Source organism: Haemorhous mexicanus, unplaced genomic scaffold (genome assembly GCF_027477595.1).
Source record: "Haemorhous mexicanus isolate bHaeMex1 unplaced genomic scaffold, bHaeMex1.pri scaffold_208_ctg1, whole genome shotgun sequence".
Taxonomy (NCBI): domain Eukaryota; kingdom Metazoa; phylum Chordata; class Aves; order Passeriformes; family Fringillidae; genus Haemorhous; species Haemorhous mexicanus.
In genome coordinates, this window is record NW_026776035.1 from 23,398 (window position 1) to 39,999 (window position 16,602).

At 56.3% G+C, this 16,602-nt stretch overlaps 1 protein-coding gene across 1 annotated transcript; it reads right to left on the minus strand.

The window, feature by feature from the left end:
- Positions 1–314: 314 nt before the first annotated feature.
- Positions 315–16,076, minus strand: USF2 (upstream transcription factor 2, c-fos interacting). The gene is made up of 7 exons (XM_059837668.1): positions 15,954–16,076; positions 14,032–14,130; positions 11,404–11,530; positions 9,120–9,179; positions 6,106–6,200; positions 3,552–3,680; positions 315–413 (listed from the first exon to the last, which is right to left on the minus strand). The coding sequence occupies exons 1-7, from the start codon at positions 16,074–16,076 to the stop codon at positions 324–326; spliced, it is 723 nt and encodes a 240-aa protein (XP_059693651.1). The 3' UTR covers positions 315–323.
- Positions 16,077–16,602: the final 526 nt, after the last annotated feature.

A 16,602-nucleotide genomic window follows, 5' to 3' on the forward strand; every position in this document is an offset into this window, starting at 1 on the left:
CAAAATTTTGACTTTTCCTCTTTTCCCCCCCTTTTTTTTTAAAATTTTCCTCCATTTTTTTTTTTAACCTCCGCCCCTCCCCCACCCCTCCCATCCCCCACCCCCCCCCCAGGGTGGGGGGGAGGGGCCGCCCCTCCCCCTCCCCCTTTCCCCCCCCCTCCCCCTCCCCCAAAAAAAAAAAAACCCGAGCTCAGCAATTAATGAACGAATTAATTACAATCACGGTAATTACAAACAGCGGGGGGGAGGGTGGGGGAGGGGTTTGGGGGGGTGGGGGAGGGGTCCGGGGGGGGTGGGGGAGGGGGTTTGGGGAGGGGGCGGGGTCACGGCGGGGTCGCCTCGGGGGTCCCGTCCAGGCCCCGCTGCTGCAGCTGCGCCCGGAGCGCGGCGTTCTCGCTCTTCAGCTCCTCCACCTGCCCCAAAACCGGCCCGAATCACCCCAAAATCCCCCGGCCCCCGCCCCCAACCCCCCAATTCCCCAAATTTCCCAAAATTTCCCCATTTTTAACCCCATTTTTCCCCACGGTTTTAACCCCAAATTCCCTTTTTTCCCCCCAAAATTCTCATTTTCAGCCCCTTTTTTCCCCCCCAAAATTCCCATTTTCAGCCCCTTTTTTCCCCGAAAATTCCATTTTTAGCCCCTTTTCCCACGATTTCACCCCAAATTCCCATTTTCCCCCCAAAATTCCCCTTTTTAACCCCATTTTCCCCCACGATTTTAACCCAAAATTTCCCATTTTCAGCCCCTTTTTTCCCACCATTTTCACCCCAAAATTCCCCATTTTTAACCCCATTTTTTCCCACGATTTTAACTCAAAATTTCCCCATTTTTAACCCCATTTTCTCCACCATTTCCCCCCCAAATTCCCATTTTTCCCCACGATTTCCCAAATTTCACCCCAAATTCCCCCAATTTCCCATTTTCCCCCCCAAATTTCCCAATTTTCAGCCCCTTTTTCCCCCACAATTTTCAACCCAAAATTCCCATTTTCCCCCCAAAATTCCCATTTTTAACCCCATTTTTCCCCCATTTTTCCCCCAAAATTTCCCCATTTTCAGCCCCTTTTTTCCCACAATTTTCCCCAAAATTCCCCATTTTTAACCCCATTTTTCCCCACGGTTTTAACCCCAAATTCCCTTTTTTCCCCCCAGAATTCCCATTTTCAGCCCCATTTTCCCCCCCAAATTCCCATTTTCCCCACGATTTTCCCAAGTTTCACCCCAAATTCCCATTTTCCCCCCAAAATTCCCATTTTTAACCCCTTTTTTCCCACGATTTTAACCCAAATTCCCATTTTTAACCCCATTTTTCCCCACGATTTTAACCCAAAATCCCCATTTTTAGCCCCTTTTTTCTCCTTGATTCCCCCCCAAAATTCCCCATTTTTAAACCCATTTTCCCATGATTTTAACTCAAAATTCCCTTTTTTCCCCCCAAAATTCCCATTTTTAACCCCTTTTTCCCACGATTTCCACCCTAATTCCCATTTTGCCCACGATTTTCCCAAATTCCCCCAAATTCCCATTTTCCCCCCAAAATTCCCCATTTTTAACGCCTTTTTTCCCACGATTTTAACCCAAAATTCCCATTTTTAACCCCCATTTTTCCCACAATCTCCCCCCAAAATTCCCATTTTTAGCCCCATTTTCCCCCTTGATTTCCCCCCAAAATTCCTCATTTTTAACCCCATTTTTCCCACGGTTTTAACCCAAAATTCCCTTTTTTCCCCCAAAATTCCCATTTTCAGCCCCTTTTCCCCCCTCAAATTCCCATTTTCCCCACGATTTTCCCAAGTTTCACCCCAAATTCCCCCAAATTCCCATTTTCCCCCCCAAAATTCCCATTTTGTCCCCAAAATTCCCATTTTTAACCCCTTTTTTCCCACGGTTTCCCCCCAAATTTCCCATTTCCAGCCCCTTTTTCCCCCCCAAATTCCCATTTTTCCCACGATTTTCCCAAATTCCACCAAATTCCCATTTTCCCCCCAAAATTCCCATTTTTAACCCCTTTTTCCCCACGATTTTAACCCCAAATTCCCCATTTTTAACCCCTTTTCCCTTGATTTCCCCCCAAAATTTCCCCATTTTAACCCCATTTTCCCCCACGATTTTAACCCCCAAATTCCCTTTTTTCCCCCCAAAATTCCCATTTTCAGCCCCTTTCCCCCCCCCCAAATTCCCATTTTTAGCCCCTTTTCCCACGATTTCACCCCAAATTCCCATTTTCCCCCCAAAATTCCCATTTTCACCCCAAAATTCCCCTTTTTAACCCCTTTTTTCCCTTGATTTCCCCCCAAAATTCCCATTTTTAACCCCATTTTTCCCACGATTTTAACCCAAATTTCCCATTTTTTAGCCCCATTTTTCCCCCCCAAAATTTCCCCATTTTCAGCCCCTTTTTTCCCACAATTTTCCCCAAAATTTCCCCATTTTAACCCCATTTTCCCCCCACGATTTTAACCCCAAAATTCCCTTTTTTCCCCCCAAACATTCCCTTTTTCAGCCCCCTTTTTCCCCCGAAAATTCCCATTTTTAGCCCCTTTTCCCACAATTTCACCCCAAATTCCCTTTTTTAGCCCCTTTTTTCCCATGATTTTCCCCAAAATTCCCATTTTAACCCCATTTTCCCCAAAATTCCATTTTTAACCCCATTTTTCCCACGATTTTCCCCAAAATTTCCCCATTTTCAGCCCCTTTTTCCCACCATTTTCAGCCCCAAAATTCCCCATTTTTCCCACGATTTCCCCCAAAAATTCCCTTTTTTAACCCCATTTTCCCCACCATTTCCACCCCAAATTCCCATTTTTCCCCACGATTTTCCCAAGTTTCACCCCAAATTCCCCCAAATTCCCATTTCCCCCCAAAATTCCCATTTTTAACCCCATTTTTCCCACGATTTTTCCCAAAATTCCCATTTTCCCACAATTTTCCCTCCAAAATTCCCCAAAATTCCCATTTTTCCCCCCAAATTTCCCCATTTTCTGCCCCTTTTTCCCCCCACCACGATTTTCACCCGAAATTCCAAAAAATCCCCGCTCCAAATTCCACCATTTCCTCCCCAAATTTTCCCCAAATCCCCCCAAAATTTCCCCCAAAATTTCTCCATTTTCCCATCAAAATCTCAAAATTTCCTCTCAAAATCCCCCAAATTTCCCCCCAAATCCAAATTTTCCCCCCAAATCCCCACCAAATCCCCCCCAAAAACCCCAAATCCCCCCAAAACCCCCAAACCCCCCCAAAAACCCCCAAATTTCCCCCCCCAAAAAACCCCAAATTTCCCCATTTTCCCCCCAAAAACCCCCTCCCCATTTTTATCAATGAACCCCCGTGGGAACCCCGCGCTCAGCCGGGGCGTGCCCACCCCCATATACGGACAAAGCCCCGCCCACAATAGGCGTGGCCTCCCACGGGGGCGCGGCCTTTCCATTCACCCCGCGCCGCCTCCGCCTCCCGCCGCCATTTCCGGGCCGATTTTTGGGGCGATTTCGGGGTTTTTTGGGGCGATTTCGGGGTTTTTTGGGGCGGGCCATGTCGCGACAGGCCGGGCGCACCTGCTGTCGCAATAGATCGTTGTCCATCTGCAGGCGCTCGGCCTCTTTGAAGGTTTCCTGCAGGCGCTGGTTGCTCTGGCGCAGCTCCCGCACGTAATCGCAGGCCTTGGACAGGATCCCGCCCTTGCTCTGCGCGACCCCTCCCCAAATTAACCTCGGGACCCCCCCCCGAATTCACCTGGGGCACCCCGAAATTCACCTGGGGGTCCTCAAAATTCACCTGGGACCCCCCCAAACCTCACCTGGGACCCCCAAAATCCATCCGAGACCCCCCCAAATTCACCTGGGGCACCCCGAAATTCACCTGGGGCACCCCGAAATTCACCTGAGACCCCCCAAATTCACCTGGGGCACCCCGAAATTCACCTGGGCACCCCAAAATCCATCTGAGACCCCCCCCAAATTAACCTCGGGACCCCCCAAATTCACCTGGGGCACCCCCAAATTCACCTGGGACCCCCCCAAATTCACCTGGGACCCCCCGAAATTCACCTGGGACCCCCCAAATCCATGTGAGACCCCCCCAAAATTCACCTGGGCACCCCGAAATTCACCTGGGGGTCCTCAAAATTCACCTGGGGCACCCCGAAATTCACCTGGGGGTCCTCAAAATTCACCTGGGCGCCCGAAATTACCCTGGGAGCCCCCAAAATTCACCTGGGCACCCCGAAATTCACCTGGGGCACCCCGAAATTCACCTGGGAGCCCCCAAATCCATGTGAGACCCCCCCCGAATTCACCTGGGACCCCCCCAAATTCACCTGGGCACCCCGAAATTCACCTGGGACCCCCCAAAATTCACCTGGGGGTCCTCAAAATTCACCTGGTCGCCCTGAAATTACCCTGGGAGCCCCCAAAATTCACCTGGGAGCCCGAAATTCACCTGGGACCCCCCCAAATCCATCTGAGACCCCTCCCCAAATTAACCTCGGGACCCCCCCCGAATTCACCTGGGGCACCCCGAAATTCACCTGGGGGTCCTCAAAATTCACCTGGGCGCCCTGAAATTACCCTGGGAGCCCCCAAATCCATCTGAGACCCCCCCCGAATTCACCTGGGGCACCCCGAAATTCACCTGGGACCCCCCAAATCCATCCGAGACCCCCCCAAATTCACCTGGGGGTCCTCAAAATTCACCTGGGCGCCCTGAAATTCACCTGGGACCCCCCAAAATTCACCTGGGCACCCCGAAATTCACCTGGGACCCCCGAAATTAACCTCGGGACCCCCCCCCCGAATTTACCTGGGACCCCGAAATTCACCTGAGACCCCCCCCAAATTCACCTGGGACCCCCCAAAATTCACCTGGGACCCCCCAAAATTCACCTGGGTCACCCCAAACCTCACCTGGGACCCCCCAAAATTCACCTGGGGCACCCCGAAATTCACCTGGGGGTCCTCAAAATTCACCTGGGCGCCCTGAAATTACCCTGGGACCCCCCAAAATTCACCTGAGACTCCCAAAATCCATCTGAGACCCCCCCCAAATTCACCTGGGACCCCCCAAATTCACCTGGGGGTCCTCAAAATTCACCTGGGCGCCCCGAAATTACCCTGGGAGCCCCCAAAATTCACCTGGGCACCCCGAAATTCACCTGGGGGTCCCCAAACCTCACCTGGGATCCCCCAAAATTCACCTGGGACCCCCCAAATCCATGTGAGACCCCCCCCAAAATTCACCTGGGCACCCCCAAAATTCACCTGGGACCCCACAAATTAACCTCGGGACCCCCCCAAAATTCACCTGGGACCCCCCAAACCTCACCTGGGACCCCCCAAAATTCACCTGAGACCCCCCCAAATTCACCTGGGACTCCCAAAATTACCCTAAACCCACCCAAAATGAAACTGGGACCCCCTAAAATTGACCCGGGACCCCCAAAATCCCCCTCAAAATTCCTCTCAAAATCTCCCCAATTCTCCCCAATTTCCCCAAATTTCCCCCCAAAATCCCAAATTTCCCCCCAAAGTCCCCCCAAATCCCCGAATTTCCCCAAAATCTGCCAAAATCGCTGATTTCCCCCAAATCCCTCCCTTCATCTCCTAAAAAAATCCCCTCAAAATCCCAAAATTTCCCAAAAAATCCCCAAATTTTCCCCCTAAATTTCTCCAAAAAATCCCCTCAAAATCCCCAAATTTTCCCCCAAAATTTTCCCCCCAAAATCCCCAAATTTTTCCCAATTTTCCCCCCAAAATCCCCAAATTTTCCCCTAAATTTCCCCAAAAATCCCTTTTAAATCCCCAATTTTCCCCCAAAAAATCCCCAATTTTCGCTCAAAAAATCCCAAATTTTGCCCAAAAAATCCCAAATTTCCCCCCAAAAAATCCCCAATGTTTCCCCCCCAAAATCCCCAAATTCCTCCCTAAATTTCCCCAAAAAATCCCTTTAAAATCCCCAATTTTCCCCCAAAAAATCCCCAAAAAATCCCCAATTTTCGCCCAAAAAATCCCCAAAAAATCCCCAAAAATCCCCAAAAATCCCAAATTCCCCCAAATTGCCCCAAAGTGGGGAATTTTCCCAAACCCGCGGGGTTTTGCCCCAGGGTGAGCTCACCGCCCCGGATTTGCCGCCGTCGGCGCCGCAGTCGGGGATGATCTTGGAGAGCTGCACGATCCAGTTGTTGATTTTGTCCCGGCGCCGCCGCTCCACTGCGGGGTTGGGGTGAAAAAAGGGGAAATCGGGAAAAACGGGGGGCAATTAAAAAAAAATGGGGAAAATTGGGGAAAAATGGGGGAAAATGGGGGAAAAAATGGGGAAAAATGGGGAAAAATGGGGGAAAAAATTAAAAAAAGGGGAAAATGGGGGGAAAAAGGGGGAAAATGGGGAAAAATGGGGAAAAATGGGGAAAAATGGGGAAAAATGGGAGAAATTGGGGAAAAATGGGGGAAAAATTAAAAAAAAAGGGGAAAGATGGGGGAAAATGGGGAAAAATTTAAAAAAAGGGGAAATGGGGAAAAAATGGGGAAAATGGGGAAAAAATGGGGAAAAATGGAGGGAAATAAAAAAAGGGGAAAAATGGGGGGGAAATGGGGAAAAATTTAAAAAAAAAGGGAAAAAATGGAGGGGAATAAAAAAAAGGGGGAAAAATGGGGGGAAATGGGGAAAAAATGGGGGAAAATGGGGGAAAATGGGGGAAAAAATTAAAAAAAGGGGAAAATGGGGGGAAAATGGGGGAAAATGGGGAAAAATGGGGAAAAATGGGGAAAAATCGGGGAAAATGGGGAAAATGGGGGAAAAATTTAAAAAATGGGGGGAAAATGGCGGGAAATTTAAAAAATGGGGAAAAATGGGGGGAGAATGGGGAGAAATTGGGGGAAAATGGGGGAAAAATTAAAAAAATGGGGGGAAATGGGGAAAAATGGGGAAAAACGGGGGGAAAATTTAAAAAAAGGGGGAAATGGGGAAAAAATGGGGAAAATGGGGGAAAATGGGGAAAAATTAAAAAAAAGGGGAAAAATGGAGGGAAATTTAAAAAAAGGGGGAAAATGGGGGGGAAATGGGGAAAAAATTAAAAAAAAAGGGAAAAAATGGAGGGGAATAAAAAAAAGGGGGAAAAATGGGGGGAAATGGGGAAAAATGGGGGAAAATTGGGGAAAAATGGGGGAAAATTAAAAAAAAAGGGGGGAAATGGAGGGAAAAATTTAAAAAAAAAGGGGAAAAATGGAGGGAAATAAAAAAAAAGGGGAAAAATGGGGGAAAATGGGGAAAATGGGGGAAAATTTTAAAAAAAGGGGGAAAATGGGGAAAAATAAAAAAAACACGGAAAAATGGAGAGAAATAAAAAAAAGGGGAAAAATGGGGGGAAAATGGGGAAAAATAGGGAAAATGGGGAAAAATGGGGGAAAAATGGGAAAAATGGGGGAAAAATTTATAAAAAGGGAAAAATGGGGGAAAATGGGGAAAAATGGGGAAAAATGGAGGGAAATAAAAAAAAGGGGAAAAATGGGGGGAAAATGGGGAAAATGAGGGAAAATTTAAAAAAAAGGGGGAAAATGGGGAAAAATAAAAAAAAACCGGAAAAATGGAGAGAAATAAAAAAAAAGGGGAAAAATGGGGAAAAAAATGGGGAAAAATGGGGAAAAATTTAAAAAATGGGAAAATGGGGAAAATTGGGGAAAAATGGGGGAAATTGAGGAAAAATGGGGAAAAATGGGGAAAAATTTAAAAAAAGGGGAAAAATGGAGGGAAATTTAAAAAAAGGGGAAAAATGGGGGGAAATGGGGAAAAATGGGGGAAAATTTAAAAAAAAGGGGAAAATGGGGGGAAATTAAAAAAAAGGGGAAAAATGGGGGAGAAATGGGGATAAAAAGGGGAAAAATGGGGAAAAATGGGGGAAAAATTTTAAAAAAAGGGGAAAAATGGGGGGAAATAAAAAAAAGGGGAAAAATGGGGTGAGAAATGGGGAAATTGGGAAAAATGGGGGAAAATTGGGGAAAAATGGGGGGAAACTAAAAAAAAGGGGGAAAATGGGGAAAATAAAAAAAAAGGGGAAAAATGGGGGGAAAATGGGGAAAATTGGGGAAAAATGGGGAAATTGGGAAAAATGGGGGAAAAATTTAAAAATGGGGGGAAAATGGGGGGAAAATGGGGGAAAAATGGGGAAAAAATGGGGGAAAATTGGGGAAAAATGGGGGAAAAATTAAAAAAAGGTGAAAATGGGGGAAAATGGGGGGAAATGGGGGAAAAATGGGGAAAAAATGGGGGGAAATTAAAAAACATGGGGGAAAATTTTTTAAAAATGGGGAAAAATGGGGGAAAATGGGGAAAAAGGGGGGAAAAAAAAAATCCAAGGTGAAAATTGGGGGAGAAATGGGGAAATTGGGAAAAATGGGGAAAAAGGGGGAAAATTTTTTAAAAATGGTGAAAATCGGGTGAGAAATGGGGGAAAAATGGGGAAAAATGGGGGCAATAAAGAAAAAAATTGGGTGAAAATTGGGGAGAAACGGGGAAAAATGGGGAAAAAAGGGGGAAAATAAAAAATTAAAGGTGAAAAACGGGGGAAAAATGGGGGAAAACCAGAAAAAATTAGGAGAAAATTGGGCAAAAAATGGCCCAGGTGCCCCCAGGTGTGCCCAGGTGTGCCCAGGTGTGTTTCTGGGTGCCCCCAGACATGCCCAGGTGTGCCCAGGTGCCCCAGGTGTCATTTTGGGTGCCCCCAGGTGTGCCCAGGTGTGCCCAGGTGTGCCCAGGTGCTCCAGGTGCTCCCAGGTGTGCCCAGGTGTGGTTTTGGGTGCCCCCAGGAGTGCCCAGGTGCCCCAGGTGTGCCCAGGTGTGCCCAGGTGCTCCCAGGTGTGCCCAGGTGCCCCAGGTGTGCCCAGGTGTGCCCAGGTGCTCCCAGGTGTGCCCAGGTGTGGTTTTGGGTGCCCCCAGCTGCCCCCAGGTGTGCCCAGGTGTGCCCAGGTGTGGTTTTGGGTGCCCCCAGGAGTGCCCAGGTGCCCCAGGTGTCATTTTGGGTGCCCCCAGGTGTGCCCAGGTGTGCCCAGGTGTGGTTTCGGGTGCCCCCAGGTGCCCCCAGGTGCCCCCAGGTGTGCCCAGGTGTGCCCAGGTGTGCCCAGGTGCCCGCTCACCCTCGTTGTGCTGCGCTCGCCGTCGCTCGTCCCGCGGCACCCGCCGGCACCTCCAGCTTCCTGCGGGCACAGGTGGGCACAGGTGTGTCCCCAAACGCCCCCAGGTGTGCCCAGGTGCCCCCAGGTGCCCCCCAAATGCCCCCAGGTACCCCCAGGTGTGGGAATCCCACCCCAGGTGTGCCCAGGTGCCCCCAGGTGCCCCCCAAGCCCTTCCCAGGTGTGCCCAGGTGCCCCCCAAATGCCCCCAGGTGTGCCCAGGTGTGCCCAGGTGAGGGGATCCCACCCCAGGTGTGCCCAGGTGCCCCCCAGGTGCCCCCCAAACCCTCCCCAGGTGTGCCCAGGTGAGGGAATCCCACCCCAGGTGTGCCCAGGTGCCCCCCAGGTGCCCCCCAAACCCTTCCCAGGTGTGCCCAGGTGTGCCCAGGTACCCTCAGGTGTGCCCAGGTGCCCCCCCAGGTGTGGGAATCCCACCCCAGATGTGCCCAGGTGCCCCCCAAGCCCTCCCCAGGTGTGCCCAGGTGCCCCCCAAACCCTCCCCAGGTGTGCCCAGGTACCCTCAGGTGTGCCCAGGTGCCCCCCCAGGTGTGGGAATCCCACCCCAGGTGTGCCCAGGTGCCCCCCAAACCCTTCCCAGGTACCCCCAGGTGTGCCCAGGTGTGCCCAGGTGCCCCCGAAGCCCTCCCCAGGTGTGCCCAGGTGCCCCCCAAGCCCCCCCAGGTGTGCCCAGGTGCCCCCCAAGCCCCCCCAGGTGTGCCCAGGTGCCCCCCAAACCCTCCCCAGGTGTGCCCAGGTGCCCCCCAAACCCTCCCCAGGTGTGCCCAGGTACCCTCAGGTGTGCCCAGGTACCCCCAGGTGAGGGAATCCCACCCCAGGTGTGCCCAGGTGCCCCCCAAGCCCTCCCCAGGTGTGCCCAGGTGTGCCCAGGTACCCCCAGGTGTGCCCAGGTACCCCCAGGTGTGCCCAGGTACCCCCCAGGTGTGCCCAGGTGCCATCAGGTACCCCCCAGACGTACCCAGCCACCCACCCAGGTGCCCCCCAGGTGTGCCCAGGTGAGGGAATCCCACCCCAGGTGCCCCCCAGGTGTGCCCAGGTGCCCCCCAACCCCCCCCCAGGTGTGCCCAGGTGTGCCCAGGTGCACTCACGGTGAGTAGGCGTGGCTGTGGGGGGCGAGGCCTCGCGGGGCCCCTCCCCCCGCCTGCAGCACGTCCTGGGGGCTCATCATCACATAGAACTGCCCTGGGGGCGGGGCACACCTGTCACACCTGGGCACGCACCTGGGCACAGCCCCGGGGCCACCCGGGCCACGGGAACCCCCCCAGGTGGGCCCAGGTGTGCCCAGGTGTGATTTCCCCCCCCCAGGTGTGCCCAGGTGTGCCCAAGGGCCCTCGGGTGGCACATTCCCAACCCCAGGTGTGCCCAGGTGTGATTTCCCCCCCCCAGGTGTGCCCAAGGGCCCTCGGGTGGGACATTCCCAACCCCAGGTGTGCCCAGGTGTGCCCAGGTGTGATTTTCTCCCCCCCAGGTGTGCCCAGGTGTGTGCCCAGGTGTGATTTTCTCCCTCCAGGTGTGTCCAGCTGTGCCCCCAGCTGTGCCCAGGTGCCCCCAGGTGTGATTTTCTCCCCCCAGGTGCGCCCAGGTGAATTCCCTGCCCCCCCCGCTGTTCCCAGGTGCCCCCAGGTGTGATTTCCTCCCCCCAGCTGTGCCCAGCTGTGTGCCCAGGTGCCCCCAGGTGTGTCCCAGGTGTGATTTTCTCCCCCCCAGCTGTGCCCAGGTGCGTGCCCAGGTGCCCCCAGGTGTGCCCAGGTGCGTGCCCAGCTGTGCCCAGGTGTGATTTCCTCCCCCCCAGGTGTGCCCAGCTGTGCCCAGGTGTGATTTCCTCCCCCCCAGGTGCGTGCCCAGGTGTGATTTCCTCCCCCTAGGTGCCCCCAGGTGCATGCCCAGGTGTGCCCAGCTGTGCCCAGGTGTCCCCAGGTGCGTGCCCAGGTGTGCCCAGGTGTGATTTCCTCCCCCCCAGGTGTGCCCAGGTGTGCCCAGGTGTGATTTCCTCCCTCCAGGTGTGTGCCCAGGTGTGCCCAGGTGCCCCCAGGTGCGTGCCCAGGTGTGCCCAGGTGTGATTTCCTCCCCCCCAGCTGTGCCCAGGTGTGCCCAGGTGTGATTTCCTCCCCCCAGGTGCGTGCCCAGGTGCCCCCAGGTGTGCCCAGCTGTGCCCAGGTGTGCCCAGGTGTGATTTCCTCCCCCCCAGCTGTGCCCAGGTGTGCCCAGGTGTGCCCAGGTGTGCCCTCACCTCCGGCCTGCGCCAGGGCGGGGTCTGCCTGCAGCAGGGCCCCCTCCCCCGCCCAGGTGAGCCGCGCCTCGGCCCCGCCCTCGCTGCCGGGGCTGCCGCCGCCGTTGCTGAAGGGGTTCTGCAGCACCTGCGCGAGGGGCGGGGCCTCACCCACCTGGGCGGGGCCAGGCGGCCCCACCCACCTGGGATCCCACCTGAGATCCCCAAACCCACCTGAGATCCCACCTGGGATCCCCAAACCCACCTGGGATCTCACCTGAGATTCCCAAACCCACCTGGGATCCCCAAACCCACCTGGGATCTCACCTGGAGCCACCCAAACCCACCTGGGATCCCACCTGAGATCCCCAAACCCACCTGCGACCACCCAAACCCACCTGGGACACCCCAAACCCACCTGAGATCCCCAAACCCACCTGGGATCCCACCTGGGACCACCCAAACCCACCTGGGCTCTCACCTGGATCCACCCAAACCCACCTGGGATACCCCAAACCCACCTGGGATCTCACCTGAGATCCCCCAAACCCACCTGGGATCCCACCTGGGACCACCCAAACCCACCTGGGATACCCCAAACCCACCTGGGATCTCACCTGAGATCCCCCAAACCCACCTGGGATCTCACCTGGAACCATCCAAACCCACCTGGGACACCCCAAACCCACCTGGGATCTCCAAACCCACCTGGGATCTCACCTGGATCCACCCAAACCCACCTGGGACACCCCAAACCCACCTGGGATCGCCAAACCCACCTGAGATCTCACCTGGAACCGCCCAAACTCACCTGAGATCTCACCTGAGATCCCCAAACCCACCTGGGATCCCACCTGGGACCACCCAAACCCACCTGGGATCTCACCTGGAACCATCCAAACCCACCTGGGACACCCCAAACCCACCTGGGATCTCCAAACCCACCTGGGATCTCACCTGGATCCACCCAAACCCACCTGGGACACCCCAAACCCACCTGGGATCGCCAAACCCACCTGAGATCTCACCTGGAACCGCCCAAACTCACCTGAGATCTCACCTGAGATCCCCAAACCCACCTGGGATCCCACCTGGGACCACCCAAACCCACCTGGGATCTCACCTGGAACCACCCAAACCCACCTGGGATCCCCCAAACCCACCTGGGATCTCACCTGAGATCCCCAAACCCACCTGAGATCTCACCTGGATCCACCCAAACCCACCTGGGACACCCCAAACCCACCTGGGATCCCACCTGGAACCACCCAAACCCACCTGGGATCTCACCTGGAACCACCCAAACCCACCTGGGATCCCCCAAACCCACCTGGGATCTCACCTGAGATCCCCAAACCCACCTGAGATCCCAAACCCACCTGGAACCATCCAAACCTCACCTGAGATCCCCAAACCCACCTGGGATCCCACCTGGGACCACCCAAACCCACCTGGGACCACCCAAACCCACCTGGGATCTCACCTGGAACCACCCAAACCCACCTGGGATCCCAAACCCACCTGAGATCCCACCTGGAACCACCCAAACCCACCTGAGATCCCCAAACCCACCTGGGATCCCACCTGGAACCACCCAAACCCACCTGGATCCACCCAAACCCACCTGAGATCCCACCTGGGACCACCCAAACCCACCTGGGATACCCCAAACTCACCTGAGATCCCACCTGAGATACCCCAAACCCACCTGGATCCACCCAAACCCACCTGGGATCTCACCTGGGACCACCCAAACCCACCTGAGATCCCACCTGAGGTCCCCCAAACCCACCTGAGATCCCCAAATACCCACCTGAGATCCCCAACCCCCACCTGGAGATCCCCACCCCCTGCCAGTGGAACCACCCAAACCCACCTGAGATCTCACCTGGGATACCCCAAACCTCACCTGGGCCCCCCCAGGTAACCCCCAAACCTCACCTGGGCCCCTCCCCCAACCCCTGAGCCCCCCCTCAACCCCACCTGAGCCCCCCCAGGTAACCCCCAGACCTCACCTGGGACCCCCCACCCCCACCTGGGCCCCTCCCCGCACACCTGAGCCCCCCCAAACCTCACCTGAACACCTCCAGACCCCACCTGGACCCCTCCAAACCTCACCTGGACCCCCTCAGACCCCACCTGAGCCCCCCCAAACCTCACCTGAGCCCCCCCAAACCTCACCTGAGCCCCCCCAAACCTCACCTGAACCCCCCCCAAACCTCACCTGGACCCCTCCCCCCACACCTGAGCCCCCCAAACCTCACCTGAACCCCCCCAAACCTCACCTGAGCCCCCCCAGACCCCACCTGGGCCCCCCCAGACGCCACCTGGGCCCCTCCCCGCACACCTGAGCCCCCCCCCACCCCCACCTGAGCCCCCCCAGACCCCACCTGAACCCCCCCAAACCTCACCTGGGCCCTCCCCCACCCCCACCTGAGCCCCCCCAAACCTCACCTGGGCCCCTCCCCCCACACCTGAGCCCCCCCAGACCCCACCTGAGCCCCCCAAACCTCACCTGAGCCCCCCCAGGTAACCCCCAAACCCCACCTGGACCCTCCCAAACCTCACCTGGGCCCCTCCCCGCACACCTGAGCCCCCCCCCCCCCCCACCTGAGCCCCCCAAGCGGTGCCAGGTGTGTCGGGGCTCACCTGGGGGGTGCCGGGGGCGAAGGTGGACACGACGCTGACGGCCGCGCCCTCGGGGCCATCGAGCGGCGCCTCGCTCACCTGCACCACGCGGTACGTCACCTGGAGGGGGAGGGGCACCGTCACCTGGGCACACCTGGGCACCCCCAAACCCACCTGGGCATCCCCAAACCTCACCTGGGGGCACCCCCAAACCTCACCTGGGCATCCCCAAACCCACCTGGGTTCACCTGGGCATCCCCAAACCCACCTGGGCACCCCCAAACCCACCTGGGCTCACCTGGGCACCCCCAAACCCACCTGGGCACACCTGGGCATCCCCAAACCCACCTGGGCACACCTCCAAACCCACCTGGGCATCCCCAAACCCACCTGGGCATCCCCAAACCCACCTGGGCACACCTGGGGGTGCCCCCAAACCCACCTGGGCACACCTGGGCATCCCCAAACCTCACCTGGGCACACCTGGGCATCCCCAAAGCCACCTGGGCACCCCCAAACCTCACCTGGGCTCACCTGGGAACCCCCAAACCCACCTGGGCACACCTGGGCACTCCCAAACCTCACCTGGACCCACCTGGGCATCCCCAAACCCCACCTGGGCACACCTGGGCATCCCCGAACCCACCTGGGCACACCTGGGCACCCCCAAACCCCACCTGGGCACACCTGGGCATCCCCAAACCCACCTGGGCACCTCCAAACCTCACCTGGGCACACCTGGGCACCCCCGAACCCACCTGGGCACACCTGGGCATCCCCAAACCCCATCTGGGCACACCTGGGCACCCCCAAACCCACCTGGGCATCCCCAAACCTCACCTGGGCACACCTGGGCGCCCCCAAACCCACCTGGGCACACCTGGGGGCGCCCCCAAACCCACCTGGGCACCCCCAAACCTCACCTGGGCACTCCCAAACCCCACCTGGGCACACCTGGGGGCGCCCCCAAACCCACCTGGGCATCCCCAAACCTCACCTGGGCATCCCCAAACCCACCTGGGCACACCTGGGGGCGCCCCCAAACCTCACCTGGGCACCCCCAAACCCACCTGGGCACACCTGGAGGCATCCCCAAACCCACCTGGGCACACCTGGGGGCATCCCCAAACCTCACCTGGGCACACCTGGGCACACCTGGGCACACCTGGGCACACCTGGGGTCACAGACACCCCCATGCCCCACCCTAGGTGCCATCCAGGTGTGCCCAGGTGCGTTCCCTGTTCCCCCAGGTGCCCCCAGCTGTGCCCAGGTGCCCCCCAGGTGTGCCCAGGTGTGCCCAGGTGTGCCCAGGTGTCCCCCAGGTGCCCCCAGGTGTGCCCAGGTGAATTCCCTGCCCCCCCAGCCATTCCCAGGTGTGCCCAGGTGTGCCCAGGTGTGTTCCCTGTCCCCCCCATGTGCCCCCAGGTGTGCCCAGGTGTGTTCCCTGTCCCCCCCATGTGCCCCCAGGTGTGCCCAGGTGCGTCCAGGTGTGCCCAGGTGTGTTCCCTGTCCTCCCCAGGTGCCCCCAGGTGTGCCCAGCTGTGCCCAGGTGTGTTCCCTGTCCCTCCCAGCCATTCCCAGGTGCCCCCAGGTGTGCCCAGGTGTGCCCAGGTGCGTTCCCTGTCCCCCCCAGGTGCCCCCAGGAGTGCCCAGGTGTGTCCAGGTGTGCCCAGGTGAATTCCCTGCCCTCCCAGCCGTTCCCAGGTGTGCCCAGGTGTGTTCCCTGTGCCCCCAGGTGCCCCCAGGTGTGCCCAGGTGTGCCCCAGGTGTGTTCCCTGTGCCCCCATGTGCCCCCAGGTGTGTTCCCTGTCCCCCCCAGGTGCCCCCAGGTGTGCCCAGGTGTGCCCAGGTGCGTTCCCTGTCCCCCCAGGTGCCCCCAGGTGTGTTCCCTGTCCCCCCCAGGTGCCCCCAGGTGTGCCCAGGTGTGCCCAGGTGTGCTCACCTGGCCGCCGTTGCTGTCGCTCCTGAACTGGTAGTGCAGCCCCCCCTCGGCGAAGGCCCCGGGGGGTCCCGGCACGGCCACGGAGCCCTCACCTGGAGGGGCCTCACCTGCCCGGGGAGACATCCCATAATAACCTCCAAATCAGCCCCAAAAATCCCCAAAACTGCCCCAAAATCCCCCAAAAAATCCCCCCAAAAAATCCCCAAAATCCCCCCAAAAAATCCCCAAAATTACCCCAAAAAATCCCCAAAAATATCCCCAAAAAATCCCAAAATCCCCCCAAAAAATCCCAAAAAATCCCCAAAAAATCCCAAAAATTACCCCAAAAAATTACCAAAAATCCCCAAAAAATCCCCCAAAAATCCCCCCCAAAAATCCCCAAAAAATCCCAAAAAAATCCCCCCAAAAATTCTCAAAATTACCCCCAAAAATGCCCAAGATTTCCCCAAAATCAGCCCCAAAAAATGCCCAAAATATCCCCAAAATTCCCCCAAAAAATCCCCCAAAAATCCCCCAAACTGCCCCAAAAAAACCCAAAAAATGCCCAAAAAATCCCCAAAATTCCCCCAAAATATCCCCAAAAAATCCCCAAAATTACCCCAAAAATATCCCCAAAACCACCCCAAAAATTCCCCAAAAATATTCCCAA